The sequence below is a fragment of the Lineus longissimus genome, chromosome 11 (genome assembly GCF_910592395.1).
Source record: "Lineus longissimus chromosome 11, tnLinLong1.2, whole genome shotgun sequence".
NCBI lineage: Eukaryota > Metazoa > Nemertea > Pilidiophora > Heteronemertea > Lineidae > Lineus > Lineus longissimus.
Genome location: NC_088318.1, coordinates 3,810,464 through 3,824,994, shown reverse-complemented (window position 1 = coordinate 3,824,994; position 14,531 = coordinate 3,810,464). Strand labels below are relative to the sequence as shown.

At 40.7% G+C, this 14,531-nt stretch overlaps 1 protein-coding gene across 3 annotated transcripts; it reads right to left on the bottom strand.

The window, feature by feature from the left end:
- Positions 1-966: 966 nt before the first annotated feature.
- Positions 967-14,330, bottom strand: LOC135496340 (uncharacterized). Of its 3 annotated transcripts, XM_064785617.1 has the most exons (14): positions 13,383-14,330; positions 12,293-12,364; positions 11,644-11,955; positions 10,625-10,708; positions 9,881-9,964; positions 8,963-9,046; positions 8,323-8,433; positions 7,308-7,376; positions 6,805-6,954; positions 5,777-5,878; positions 5,104-5,291; positions 4,716-4,839; positions 3,963-4,157; positions 967-3,414 (listed from the first exon to the last, which is right to left on the bottom strand). In XM_064785617.1, exons 1-14 carry the CDS (start codon positions 13,723-13,725, stop codon positions 3,185-3,187), a joined length of 2,148 nt encoding a protein of 715 aa, XP_064641687.1. In that variant the 5' UTR covers positions 13,726-14,330; the 3' UTR covers positions 967-3,184. The 3 variants fall into 3 exon arrangements, with proteins under 3 accessions (XP_064641687.1, XP_064641688.1, XP_064641689.1); XM_064785618.1 differs by lacking the exon at positions 7,308-7,376; XM_064785619.1 differs by lacking the exon at positions 9,881-9,964 and having other exon boundaries at positions 13,383-14,329.
- Positions 14,331-14,531: the final 201 nt, after the last annotated feature.

Below are 14,531 nucleotides of genomic sequence, written 5' to 3'. Positions count from 1 at the left end.
CCTGCCAAAGCCTTCAAAAAGTGCAAACCAGCAATTTTGTCAATATCATTGCTGTGATACAAACGATAAAACCTCTCTATTACAGACACCAGTTGTGCTCCCGAATTGGTTAAGGACCCCCATGGCCTAGTGGTTTACACTGCTGGCCACCACGCAATAGGGCCCGGGTTCGATCCTGGGGAGAACCCAGGATCGTATGTCTGGATGAACCGGCATGGCTTTCAAGGAACTAAAATTCCTGGCTCTTCACAGACCTTCAAATGAGACTCAAAACCGAGGTTCCTTGTACCTGGTGTCTATGCCAGGGCAAGCTAAGACCCCACCAAGTGAGAAACATGAGTAGCTTGCGTGGACTCTATCTCTCTCGCCAAAGTCGGACCACTAGGCCAATAAACCCAATTGGCGCCTAACCGTAGTGGCACGCAGGATACGCTCATCCCGCCTTGGAGGAGGATTACTCCTAGGAGAATGACCCCTCCAAGTGCAGAGCGAACGCTGAAGAAGAAGAAGAAGCTCCCGAATTGGTTGTTTCCATTCAATTGGATCTCTCTAATCAGGACACCTCTCTATTAGGACATACACCACTTATCAGTCCCAAGGGTGTCCTCAATAGAGAGGTTCTACCGTAATTTTCTGAGTAGTCAATTCCTGAATAAACAATAAAGTGATGGATTTTTTCCTACGATGTTTTAATATGATCGTCCTGTGCAGAACAAACTATTTCTGACTGGTCAATACCTGTGCAGATCAAACGCCAGCATGTGCTCCAGAACATCCTACCCAGGTTCCCTGACATGGAGAAACCTGAGTGACGTGGGTGCGTCAATGAACACAAATATCTTGGGGATCAAGTGAGCACCAGGAGAAGACAGCTTGGTTTATCACAACCTGAGGAAATCTGGGGTAAATGAGCTTCTCTGCCCTGCGCACAAACCCAAAGAACAAAGTAATACTAAATGTTATCACTATTTTATTGAAACCTCAAAAGGAGAACTTGTACATGCTGCAATACATGAAAACGCACATATTTTTTATAACAACATTTTTTTTCACAGTACTAACGAGTGGGAGTTGAGAAATTTTACAAAAATATGGAGCTCATCTAAAATAACTTTACAGCAACAAGCACAGCGTTGAACGTCCCCCGTCGCCGAGGGTGTGATCATTAAACGGGAGGGAAAAGAAGGGAGTGTTGTGGGTAAAGAAGTGGATTAGTATTAAGAGGCTTGAACTTGGGGCATGGCATTGGGTGATATGAATAAAGAATAGTAAATGCTTTTATCTAAAACTCCATGTACATTTACACTTGGCCTTTCTGTACAAAATTGAAGTAAAAGCATTTGCTAGCCTTTATTCATATCACCCATTGTATCCAAAAAGAAATGGCTGAAACTAAAAACTAGGGTAATATATTGTGTGTATTTGCTAGCTTAGCCTACAACAGCCTAAAGTTTGGTGAAATTCTATTCATCATTTAAGGCGTAGTCAGTTTTTGTGTTTCGGGTTTTGGCCCCCTATTGGTCAAATGGAGAATCACATCAGGTCGATTCTTCAACACGACACACCTCTGCACTCCCGTACATCATCCCACCAAAAATGGAAAAAAAATCATCAAACGTTATGAAGTTATTGACCGGAAGGGAATATACGGGCGGCGAGCGGCGAGCGGCGAGCGGCAAGCGGCGAGCGGCAATCACGACCGGATGCCCGGTATTTTCAAGTCCCCCTCCGAGGCTCCGGGGACAATAAGGTTTATAAAACATAACGAAGGTCACAGAAAGATGCATATAATTTGAATTCAAACAAAACGATATGATGTCTGAAGTCCCTTTGCATAATACTATTTCAGTTTCTTAAAGGCCTACGCGCGGCTTTAACATTTTTTTTGGCTAATTTGTAATAGAAATTGAAACTTTCCTATTACGTAAATATCTAATGATAATAAATTTCGACATCGGTGTTCTGTTGACCGACAAGTAGACACAAATAATAATACCAATTTTCAGCAAATTCGTATGCATAATAACTGCACAACGGCAATGTGCATAACTGCATTTCTATTTTCCTGGACCATCAGTAATTACGAACAGCATACTCCTTTAAGCAAACAAATCAACATTACAATACAGCTTTCAATTCACACAACCATTATTGCCTTTTTGGAACACGAATCATAAAATCTTTTTGATAGTACACCATTTGAACACCAAACAGCTTCGTCACTCAAAAAACGATTTGAACATGTAATAAAAATATATATGTTATCTGAAAATTCTGAGTAAAAATATGAACTGACAACATGACCCATCCATATCACAATAGCACCAATTCTTGGGTAGATATATTAGTAATTAAGATTACAAAAAATGTACATAAAATTTTTTGCGGCCTCCTACGCCAATATCCTAAGGATAAACCCCCTCCACAGCTTCATGGTGCATTATCAACACTATCACATGTTCATACTGTTAACCTCATCATTTTTGGAAGCCGAATATTTTGGTAACCGGAAAAACGCCGACCGACCGACCGACTGACCTGCCAACCTACTCATAAGTCAATGTGATATATCCAATCCACGATAGCAGGTCATATGAAATGAAATTGTAAACAAGCGCACGTAAGCTGGTCAAATGACAACAAATGCATGTTGCGCGTTGCAGTTCATGCATTGCATTGGTCGAGACACTCGAGTAGAAAAACTACAGTGCATATACTAGGCCCAAATCATGTTTTTATTTCCACCGACCATGTAGACAAAGCATATCTTTAGAGTATCGTTATCAGTTCCTTACCGCGTGGGCTCGTTTTCCCGGTATAATTGACTGGAGATGCTGCTGTCAGACACGTCGGACTCCATCACGTCCATTGCGCTGGGCACTACACAGATACATGTGCTCTAGAGAAGCGAAAGGGATACTGCATATGACGGTAGGTTGGCAGGTCAGTCGGTCGGTCGGTCGGTCGGCGTTTTTCCGGTTACCGAATATTTTCACAACTTTTCAGCAACTTAAATGTCTTGCACAGTCCATTTATCCTGGGAAGTTAATAGTAGTGAAATCACAAAGGCATGTTTTTGCCAAAAATTAGGGGTGCAAAAATAAAGGGCCTTACTATATCTGTCTATCACAGTCTGAGTATGGTGCAGCATGGAAATATTGAGCAGGTTGATCAGTGAGTTGCATCACGCAGAAGCCCTCAGCATGAACATTTTCTTTCGGAGCGTATGTTGAATTATTGGTGACTGTTTGTGTTCGCTGCCATCAGGATTTTGACGGCTCATGTAACTCACAGCGTTACTGACCATAGTCATCATGCTTAGGACGTCATAGCGTTCATGATAGGCACGGAAAATATCTGTCACAGCCTGGATGAACCAAGATCCTACTCTCATGTCACGAAAGGCTTGTTTACCTGGAAAAAGGAATGATAAACAAGAGAATAAGATGTTTTCTAAGGAGACTTTTTGTTGAATGTTGAAATTCATTCTTAGGCCACATTTTTTTATTTGTTGGATTACGAATCCCCCTGGGGTCATTTTCCGGAAACTGGAGAAAAAAAATTTCCTGACGACAAATTTTTATTTTTTGGACCCCTTGTATGATCTGAGACTAAAATTGATGAAAAAGATCATGTTTTTATTTTATTTCCCCTGCCTCACATAAATTTTGAGTCTGATGGAATTTTCTTTTATTCCAGCCCCACATAAGTTTTGAGATTGAAGATGAATATTTATTTTATTTTTTTCTTTTATTCTCGCCCCACCCACATAATTTCGTATTCCAACTTATTAAAAAAGTTTGGCCTTAAGCTGTATAAAGATAATCAACAAATCTGAAATTCAATTAAAATTTTTGAACGAACACTCCATTGGAGATTTCTTTATATTAAGCTCCAAAAGGGGATGCTGTGATTTTATACTGCTGATAATATCTTTACCCAAGAGCTTTTGTATGACTCACCTGGTGTCTGGGCATAGGCCACCAGGATGTCAGAATCATTTGGGATTGACACATGTGGAGGGGGGATGGTTTCAGCCACGTTCAGATCAACTGTTTCACCTATGCCATCATGTGGGTCAGCTTCTCCCTGTACCCTGTGACCACCCTGAAAGGCACGGCCGCGGCAAGCTTGTATGAACATCAGCTTCGGCTTCCCTGCAAATAATAACAGACCATTACTACCAACTACTTGAGGGAGAACTCGGCAAGCCCAAGTCAATTTAAGGAGGTCGATCCTCAAGTGCAAATGGAGGTAGATTATTCCCCCGTTATCAGGAAGCCCATCTCGAGCATTACCAGGAAAGCCTCGACTTGGAATCCACAAGGGAAAAGAAACGGAGGAATAATGATGATGACAAGATGATAATGACGATGACGAGGAGGAGGAGGATGAAGAGGCAAGTTCTATATTTTGCCTATTTCACTGTATTATCTACTGTCTCGAAGCGCTTCACAATCGCAAACATTATTACCCAGCCTATCCAGAAACCTTTCTGGGGAACCAAGGGCAGCCACAATCTAGCACACCCTTGGACATTTCAGGCCAGTTGAGAGTAACAAAGTGGTACTGGCTGATTGCAAGGGCAAAGCTCAACCTGTGTGTGCCACCAAGCTCCCCAGGGAAAGGCGATGAACACCTTGAAGAGAGACACCCATGACACCATGGCATTAGAAGTTGAACACCGTAATTAAGTAAAATCAGCTGGTACTGACCAGCCATTGTCTTGAGATTTGAGGAGTTGAGGAAGGGCAGAAGGTCTTTGTTGACATCAATGCGTGCTCCTTCTTCCGCATGAAATCTGCTGCCGAGGCCACCGACACATGTCATAATACCTTTCTGAAAAACAATTTACATGTTCTTGAAATGACTAAATCTAGGAGACTGAATTATCTCCTGCATCAAAGGTAGTGTGCTCAATAACACATTGGTGTTTCCGTCAAAGAAAGTAAGCTCAATATTTTGGTGGTGTTTCTGTCAAAGGCAGTGGGCTTAATATCTCGTTGGCAAAAAGTTATTGCGACAAATAGATTAAAAAGATATTGCATGAAATCAAATAGGAAATCCATGCAGAATTGGCTGTGGTGTTCGTAGTGTCATTACCTCATCTCCATGTCCCAGGATAAAGCAAATGAATCTCTGAACTCTGTTATCAGGGTTAGCCATGTAGTCATGATGCTTCTTGAATGTGCCTAGAAATTCTTTCTTGGAAAGGTTGCTCTGATAGTCGATGCGAAATTTGAACTTTCCCTCAAAGAGTTCATAGATTGTCTGCACATCTATATACGAACCTGACAAACAATTGGGGATATCATAATATGATGGTTAGGGTGGATTCTCTGCTTAACATAAGAAAAGTGACAGAATCGGTCCTCAGCTAAAGAACAATACAATACAGAAAGGGCAACTTCTCTTATGGCTGTCGGATGTAACCAAGGACAAGGCTGCAGCTGACAAGCTGACAAGCTTGCAAGGAGCGGAATCATCACTTGGTAATTCTTTATCACAATGCCAGAAGCAGAAGTTTAGGAAAGGGAAGGAGGAGTTGCAGTCCTACCCGAAGGTACTATCTTTGAAACAAGGGGGGTCTAGTGGCCCTCCCCCCAGAAAAAATTGGAAGTTTAAGTGCAAAAAATTTGTTTTCCATGCACCTGGGGGCAGAAATTAGGGGTAGTTCTGCTTCCTGGCGACAGGTGCCCTGAAAATTCTTTGCTTTCCCAGGAAGGGGGTGCAGCTCATGCACCATCACTAAAATCTACCACTGCATCATGCTTACCCTCCCTGTCATGTGTAAACTGGTTAATGATCACACATGTTCCAGTGTATTGCTGTTCTGGATCAAGAGGGTACGACTGGTCAAAGATGTCATCCGGATGAGCTGCAAAAAGTTCATTTAAACGACGATGTAGTTTCCATCAACGATTGAGCAGTAATTATAATATTAAAGGGGGACTATAGGCAGGAGGAGAGGGGCTAATTTGGCCATTTTCAAGTGACTAGTATACACATTAAGGGCCCTTGGTCATGTCAGACTAAGCACTAAATATATCCCTCGTACAAGCGTGAATCATTTCGACCTAATGTGAGAGACCCCTATTGGCGACTTCAACGGTAAACAACACAAGTCAAGCGAGAGCAGTGCTTATTTAACACTTTCAGCGCCCAGCCATATTTAGCGTACACCCCCAGGGGCCAAGGTTACTCCCCTTTTTACCCTTTTTCAAAATTATGAAAACAATAGAAGGAATAAAGATAATTACATGAAATTTTCTGTGTTGGTTCTTCTTTATTAGATCTCTTTACAATGCTAATTTGGAATGATAGTCAGCAAAGCACTTGATTTTGCACAATGGTACCCCACACATAGAACAGTAATATCTGGTGTCTTTCCGAATACCCACTTTTTGGCATACTCTCGGCTACATCCCCCCGTCATCAATCTTCGACCCGCCATTGCGCCTATTCGAATGCAGACGATCTTGGCTATAAATAGCACATTGGCTGAACATCATACTATCACCTCAAGTGCTGTATAGTTAAATTGTTTTCCCCTATACTGCACTGCGAGTCGCCTCGAAGACAAAGCGGGAAATTTAAAAACGCGACGTAATATTACGTCGGATGGCTCAACCGTGTGAACTTGCAAGACGTAAAATTACGTCGGATGGCGCTGAAAGTGTTAATAGTGTCAACGGGTAACTTTTTGCGCTGGTTTCTCTTCCACTTTAGGAAAAAGGGGTTATCGGAGAGCTCGCTGCCAAAGGGATTAATTTGGTGTGGCCCGAGGTTGTAATAGGCTCTTACCGGTGAACTGGATTCCTTCATAATGATGGTCCGGTTCCCTAAGTCTCCTTTCACAAGGAGCAAAAACCGCATTATGATCAGTGCAGAATCCTCGCGGGCTGAATATCCCATACACGTCTTCGTCTTTAACTGTTGACGCCACAGCACCAGCTGAAAGTACAATAATTGTAGAGGGGATTGAGAGATGTTGGTAGCTTTGAAAAATTTCTCCAAGCGTTCACTGCCAACAAGTTAGTAAGTTCCATTGGTTGGCTTGGCTTCAAAATATGTAGAAAACACTACAAGGGTACAGCCCAAAAGCTTTTAAGCAGATTTTTTTTTAATTTACAAATATATGACTTTGAAAGATGATTTTTCATTAACACTGGGGTAGGGGGATTAAGTGTGTGACCCCCAGGTACATCAGGTAATTGCACAATAAATGCAAAGGAGCTGCACACCAAAGGTTCAAACTCTCCTTCCAGCCTAAGTCAACTGTACGTTAGATGAAGACAGTAATTTACCATTTTCCGATTGATCATCCGTAGCTCTGGGTTCCTCTGAGGGCACAACTTGGTGTGTGCCATTTGTGACTGAAATCAATCGTTCAAAGTATTCAATGGTTTTCAGGGGTGACTAATTAAGTTGACCAGCAGCAGTATACAACATGTAAATGTAATGCCAAGACCGACCTCCTTTTTTTAGACAATACATTTTCCTTGAATAATTTTGTTTCTTTTTTCAAAATTTTTCATATTGATTCGACCTTTCAGACAGACATTTTACCGAAACCATGATCCCTTTCATAGAGAATGACTCTTCAACTATCTATGCAATGAAAAGTCGCTTCGGTAAATAAGAGTAGCTACAGGTAGAAGTAAAGTGACCCACCCAAGGTCAGCTGCGGCAGCTACCCTTTGATTGGCCAGTAGCCGTCTCCTCTATCTTGTTTTGAATTTTCATCTCTGTTCAAAGTAAGTTCTAAGTTCCTAATCTTATACAGCACTTTATACTAACTGTACTATCTCAAAGCGCTTTACATCTATTTCCCAACCTAATGCTTGTGGGCACTTTACATGTATACTGTGCAACACGGTACAATTGTACTGTCTCAAAGCGCTTTACATCTATTTCCAAACCTAATCCTTGTGGTAAGTAAGTTCTTAATCTTTTATAGCACTTTACATGTATACAGTACAACACGATACAATTGTACTGTCTCAAAGTGCTTTACATTCATTTCCCAGCGTTATTCGGAAAAATCTTTGATAACTTAGAAAGCCAAAAATAAATAAAAAGGCAAGGAGTATGCGTGTGTGCATGTGGGTGTGTGTGTATATTTGAACCGTCACAGCAAAACCTGGCGCATGTTGCTCTGAGCTTGGCAGGTTGAGACGGGCTGTTTATTCATTTCTCTGTTGTCTGCCTTTTGTGAAATATAAGCACATCAATTTCTTCCATTATCTCCTGGTGTCATTTAGGCTCATCTTCTGTGCAACATGCGCCTGGTTTTGCTGTGATGGGTCACATATATCATACCTTGGACTGGGTGAGGCAGGTTTACATAGAGAGGTTCAGTTTTAACAGCAAGGTCGGGGTCCAAGTCATCTTCCTCTTCTTCATCACTAGCAACTGGAATAGTTTCTCTGACTGTAAGAAGAAAACAAACTCTCCACAATTTCAGCAATATACGTGTGTGCCGTAAAGTAGGCTACTGTGTCTAACAACAGTGTACATGCATGCAAAGTCACCTCTTCTGAAGGGGAAACAAAACATAAATCAGACACACATCAAGCAAACCCAAGCTTTGATGGTCTTGCCAGCATCAACACCTGCGCATTATCGGCAGCAATAGTGTGTGATTAATGTCACATGGGTACACCACTCATTCAGTATTTAAAATTTGTAACTGAAATTGAAAATTTCAAATCGGATAAATACTTACAGAGTATAGACTTTAACAATGGCATGGTGAAATCAGATATACAAATACATGTGCATAATAACTGCACCACGGCATTGTGTATAACTGCATTTCTATTTTCCTCGACCGCCAGTAATATAAATTATGAACTGTGTGCCCCTCTAATCATTAATGATGTCTACAGAGACTATGTTGGTTTGTTGATTTGAAGTTTTACTAATTTGAACAAGGGGCCGGGTATTTGTTGATACCCACCTTGGCCTGGTACGGCATTGGAGTAGTGTTCATCATGAATGCAGATGTCCTCCACATCTGACCCCTCATCAGGAGGAATATTAACTGAAGAAAAAAGTTACACCTGATATATATGAGTCCATTTCAGTCCACTTGAGTCTCAGAAATAGTCCAAATGGTTAAAAACTTGAAAACATTTTTTCTTCAAATGGCGACACCCAAAATGCGATATTCACACAGAACATACACATCATCACAGTTCAAGATGAAAAAAGAAACGGGCCCTTGTTTCACGTATTTCAGCTGCCACTGGACATTCTAAACCCAAAACGACATAACTCATCCTGCCCTCCCCTTCCTTTTGATCTATCAACATTGACATAATGTGGTTCAGTCACAGCGAATTCATTCTCGTCATCACTGCCTCCACATGTAGGTTCTGGCTTGTACCGCTCAACGGGGGTTTTGGGTGGTATGGCGGTTGAACTTGTTTCGGGAGTGAGATTATCTCCTGCAGTCATTTAGGCTCATCTTCTGTGCGACATGCGCCTGGTTTTGCTGTGATGGGTCACATATATCATACATTAGCGGCAGCAATAGTGTGTGATTAATGTCACATGGGTACACCATTCATTCAGTATTTGAAATTTGTAACTGAACTTTCAAACTGAAAATTTCAAAACGGGTAAATACTTACCGAGTATAGATCTTAACAATGGCGTTATGAAGACAGATAGACAAATACATGTGCATAATAACTGCACTACGGCATTGTGTATAACTGCATTTCTATTTTCCTCGACCACCAGTAATATAAATTATGAACTGTGTGCCCCTCTAATCATCAGTGATGTCTACAGAGACTATGTTGGTTTGTTGATTCGAAGTTTTACTAATTTTACTAGTTTTACAAGGGGCCTGGTATTTGTTAATACCCACCTTGGCCTGGTACGTCACTGAAATAGTGTTCATCATCAATGCAGATGTCCTCCACATCTGACCCCTCATCAGGAGGAATATTAACTGAAGAAAAAAGTTACACCTGATATATATGAGTCCATTTCAGTCCACTTGAGTCTCAGAAATAGTCCAAATGGTTAAAAACTTGAAAACATTTTTTCTTCAAATGGCGACACCCAAAATGCGATATTCACACAGAACATACACATCATCACAGTTCAAGATGAAAAAAGAAATGGGCCCTTGTTTCACGTATTTCAGCTGCCACTGGACATTCTAAACCCAAAACGACATAACTCATCCTGCCCTCCCCTTCCTTTTGATCTATCAACATTGACATAATGTGGTTCAGTCACAGCGAATTCATCCTCGTCATCACTGCCTCTACATGTAGGTTCTGGCTTGTACCGCTCAATGGGGGTTTTGGGTGGTATGGTGGGTGAACTTGTTTCGGGAGTGAGATCTATCAATGAAGACGGTGTTATAATAATTGTTCTTCCTGAGTAAGTCGGATAAGACTATCGAGAGGCTTTGCACACAAAAGACCAGTTTAGACATATAGAAATCATTAGCAATCACCACATAACATACGTTATCCCCCCCCCACACACACACACACCATTGAATCTCCGTGCAATACCACAATGTCTAGGATGACTGTCTTGTCTTTCCATTACAACAATGGTCAATGTCCACAGCCTGGCCTATTTGTTGAATACCCACCTTGGCCTGGTACGTCACTGAAATAGTGTTCATCATCAATGCAGATGTCCTCCACATCTGACCCCTCATCAGGAGGAATATTAACTGAAGAAAAAAGTTACACCTGATATATATGAGTCCATTTCAGTCCACTTGAGTCTCAGAAATAGTCCAAATGGTTAAAAACTTGAAAACATTTTTTCTTCAAATGGCGACACCCAAAATGCGATATTCACACAGAACATACACATCATCACAGTTCAAGATGAAAAAAGAAATGGGCCCTTGTTTCACGTATTTCAGCTGCCACTGGACATTCTAAACCCAAAACGACATAACTCATCCTGCCCTCCCCTTCCTTTTGATCTATCAACATTGACATAATGTGGTTCAGTCACAGCGAATTCATCCTCGTCATCACTGCCTCTACATGTAGGTTCTGGCTTGTACCGCTCAATGGGGGTTTTGGGTGGTATGGTGGGTGAACTTGTTTCGGGAGTGAGATCTATCAATGAAGACGGTGTTATAATAATTGTTCTTCCTGAGTAAGTCGGATAAGACTATCGAGAGGCTTTGCACACAAAAGACCAGTTTAGACATATAGAAATCATTAGCAATCACCACATAACATACGTTATCCCCCCCCCCCCCCCCCACACACACACACACCATTGAATCTCCGTGCAATACCACAATGTCTAGGATGACTGTCTTGTCTTTCCATTACAACAATGGTCAATGTCCACAGCCTGGCCTATTTGTTGAAGGAACAAGAAGTATATATAATTTGTTCATTTCACAGCCCGAAAAAAATCACTTTGTTGTCAATTTGAAAATTTCCAATTGTGTAAATTCGTACTATATATAAATTTCAGCATTGCTGTTGCGTACAAAATTATACAAATAATACAATTACCAAGTTTCAGCAAATTCGTATGCATCATAACTGCACTATGGCATTGTGTGTATTGCATTTCCATTTTCCTGGACCACCAGTAATGACGAATGGGGTACCCCTCTAAGGAAGATGATATACTTACACTTTCTATCATCATCCTCTTCTGGACCAGTTGTGCGCCTCCAAGTACGCCCTGATGAGGAGTGACTCCCACTGCTTCCTGATGGGGATTTATCAAAGGAAACCAATGCTGGCTGAGGCAATGGGCAGGGTGGCCTTTCTGTTGGGACAGATTTGGGAATATCAACATTTGTTTTCGGGAGGGCGGGAGGGACAGGTTGGTCGGTTGGATGAGGAGCACTTCGTAATGAAGTGCTTTCAGATCTTAGTATATCATCCAGGCCACAGTCCATAGACTTTGAAAACATATTCTTGACCATACCGCCTGAACATTCTGAAGAATAAAAACAAGTCAATGAATTTCAACAAATAAACAATTGAAATATTTTATGATTTGGAATAATCCAGGAGGCTATTTTGACATTTTTGATTGTTGCCAACTGCTAGTTCAATTTGAATTAAGAACGGGGTAAAATGTGTCAACAAAACGGCATAAAACTGACCCAAAAAATTCAACTGAACTTTTGAAACAAACCATACATTTTCTGAAGGAGCCTACATATACATACATTTTCTAACCTAGGCACGCACCCCCATGAACATATTTATACATTTCAGAAATGATTAGGTAGGCCTAGTGCTAAGGATGGTTCAAGACCAGACTTTCTTACCTGACTTTGCAGATTGTATCTTTTTCAACTCATTGAGGAATGCATCATCCCGGACACTGGTTAATTTTTTACCTGTGAAAAGAAAGAACGTAATGTGGAACCTCTCTATTAAGGACACCTCTCTATTAAGGACAATCTCTATTATGAAAACTAGTTTTGATCCCTAATTGGTTGTTTCCATTCAATTTGACCTCTCTATTCAGGACACCTCTCTATTAAGGACAGCACTTCGTCAGTCCTGATGGTGTCCTTAATAGAAAGGTTCTACTGTACCTGAAGAGAAAGGATGTTGAAATAACTTTAGAATTTTGTACACTTCATTCAAGCAAGGATTATAATTACAAGATGGCAGCCTTATTCTATTTACAGTGGAAACTCCCTTAGCAGAGACAGCCTATTTGAGACAGGGACGCAAATAGGCTGCTTTTGTAAAATTTGACCTCTGTAATCAGGGCACCGACAAACGCCTACTTTTGCCAGAGCAGGTCATATGTGACATATTCTTAATATAAATTTATAAGGCTTCTGGATTGCTCCAATCAGATGTACAGATGACTTCCTGGTCTGTATGAAATGGTCTTTGTGACACCCTATCTTTTTGCACATTGAAGAGTATTCAAATTGCTTCGATATTATTAACGCCTGCATACAGAATGAACAATTGGGCAATAAATCTTTTAACACAAGACTCGGGTGAATTTCCTTCGGGACTTTATACTATAGGGCTTACCTCATAAAAAGAAAGTAAAGAAAGTTTTTAAAACAAATTTGCTGTTTGGTATTTAAGAAAATCTGGGTGCCTTTCAACTCAATAGTATTTCTAGCAAATGAAGTACATGTATCTTCTTTATGAAAATGTACCTTGGGCACAGAATTTGTACCCCAACTCAGTTCTGAACAATTCTTTATTTGGAAACGTTTCATTATTCGAACACTCTGAGAGTCCAAATTAGGACTCGAGTCCGAATTAAGACTCCCTAAAGGGTGTCGGGATTCAGAATCATTTACTAAAAACATAAATCAGGTAGTGAAAACATTGGATCGGAGGGATCTCAAGTTATTGACAAATTAATAAAGAAACCATTCTTACCTTTTGTTTTCAAATTGTACCTTTTAATCCTCTCTGCACAGGGGTGAATTCCCTCCAGAAGTTTGTACTCCTCATCGCTTAGCTCGGCAACAGCCGACGATGCACAACTGATACTGCAACCTTCTGACAGCGATAAGTACACTTCCTGTTTTTCAGTATCTAAATCTTTGCGCAACAGACTTCCAGCCGGCACATACTGAGCCGATTTTGATTCGTTTTTATCCTTCTTTTTTGTCTTCAGGGATTTTTTGAAAAAGTTTTTTTTCAGAGAAGGTGAGTTGGTAATGGTCGCATGCTCTTGAAGGAGAATGTATATTTCCTGTGAAGACTTCCCAGTTGCCATTTCAGCAAGATATATCCCAAGATCAGATTTGAATTCAGATCAAGTCGACAGAATCAAATGTACCTGACAACTTCACACCATAACAGAATCATGGAGGCTTCTCGATAAAACCTCGAATATCCAAAATAAATTAAACAGTAACAAATATGCAAGTAGTTGCTATATCACTTCTCCATAGTTGAAATCCCTCGCCGCAAGCAAGATCCTCATGACGGGCAATCTATTTATATAAGCAACGCTTACAGTGACACTGGACTTGAAAGAAAAAAGGTAAGCCTTTCAGCCAATTGGAGTGAGTGAAATGCAGTCTTGGCAAAGGAAACCATTTACAGACAGTAGGCCCAGCCAAAAAAAGTAGGACCTACATGTATGTGATCAAAAGGCTCGTCTAGATTTTTTTATGTGAAGCAACATGGGAAGTCCAATCTGAACTTTGCGAACACGTAGGCGTTTTAAAGGCTTTTTAAAGTTAAAGAGTCACACTGTATAATTTGAATTTTCCAAGGGAAAACACTTCCTCAACATGAATTTTAACATGGCCATTGTGAACACGGATAAAAAGTGTCTACACATGAAAAGTTACATTACACTGTTTAATGTGATAACTCCACCACAGCCATGTGTGTTGCTACTTTACAGCATGGAAACAAACGTCATAAAGAGAACGTCCCTTAAATTTTTGGCAGCTCCAATCATTGGACAGGAGGCCTGCCGGAATACATCTCAAACAAGAAGAATTGAACAACGAGCACAACTTCCTGGGTCAACACCTCGATAGTAGGAAGGAATAATCAATTTTGGCTAAT

Bases quoted from the DNA above. Each gene is read 5' to 3' on its own strand.
- LOC135496340 (XM_064785617.1), bottom strand. From the start codon at position 13,725: ATGGCAACTGGGAAGTCTTCACAGGAAATATACATTCTCCTTCAAGAG. The intron at 12,365-13,382 runs GTAAGAATGGTT...TTCTTTTCACAG, and splicing joins GTACAATTTGAAAACAAAAG to GTAAAAAATTAACCAGTGTC. The intron at 5,292-5,776 runs GTAAGCATGATG...ATTGTTTGTCAG, and splicing joins GTTTACACATGACAGGGAGG to GTTCGTATATAGATGTGCAG.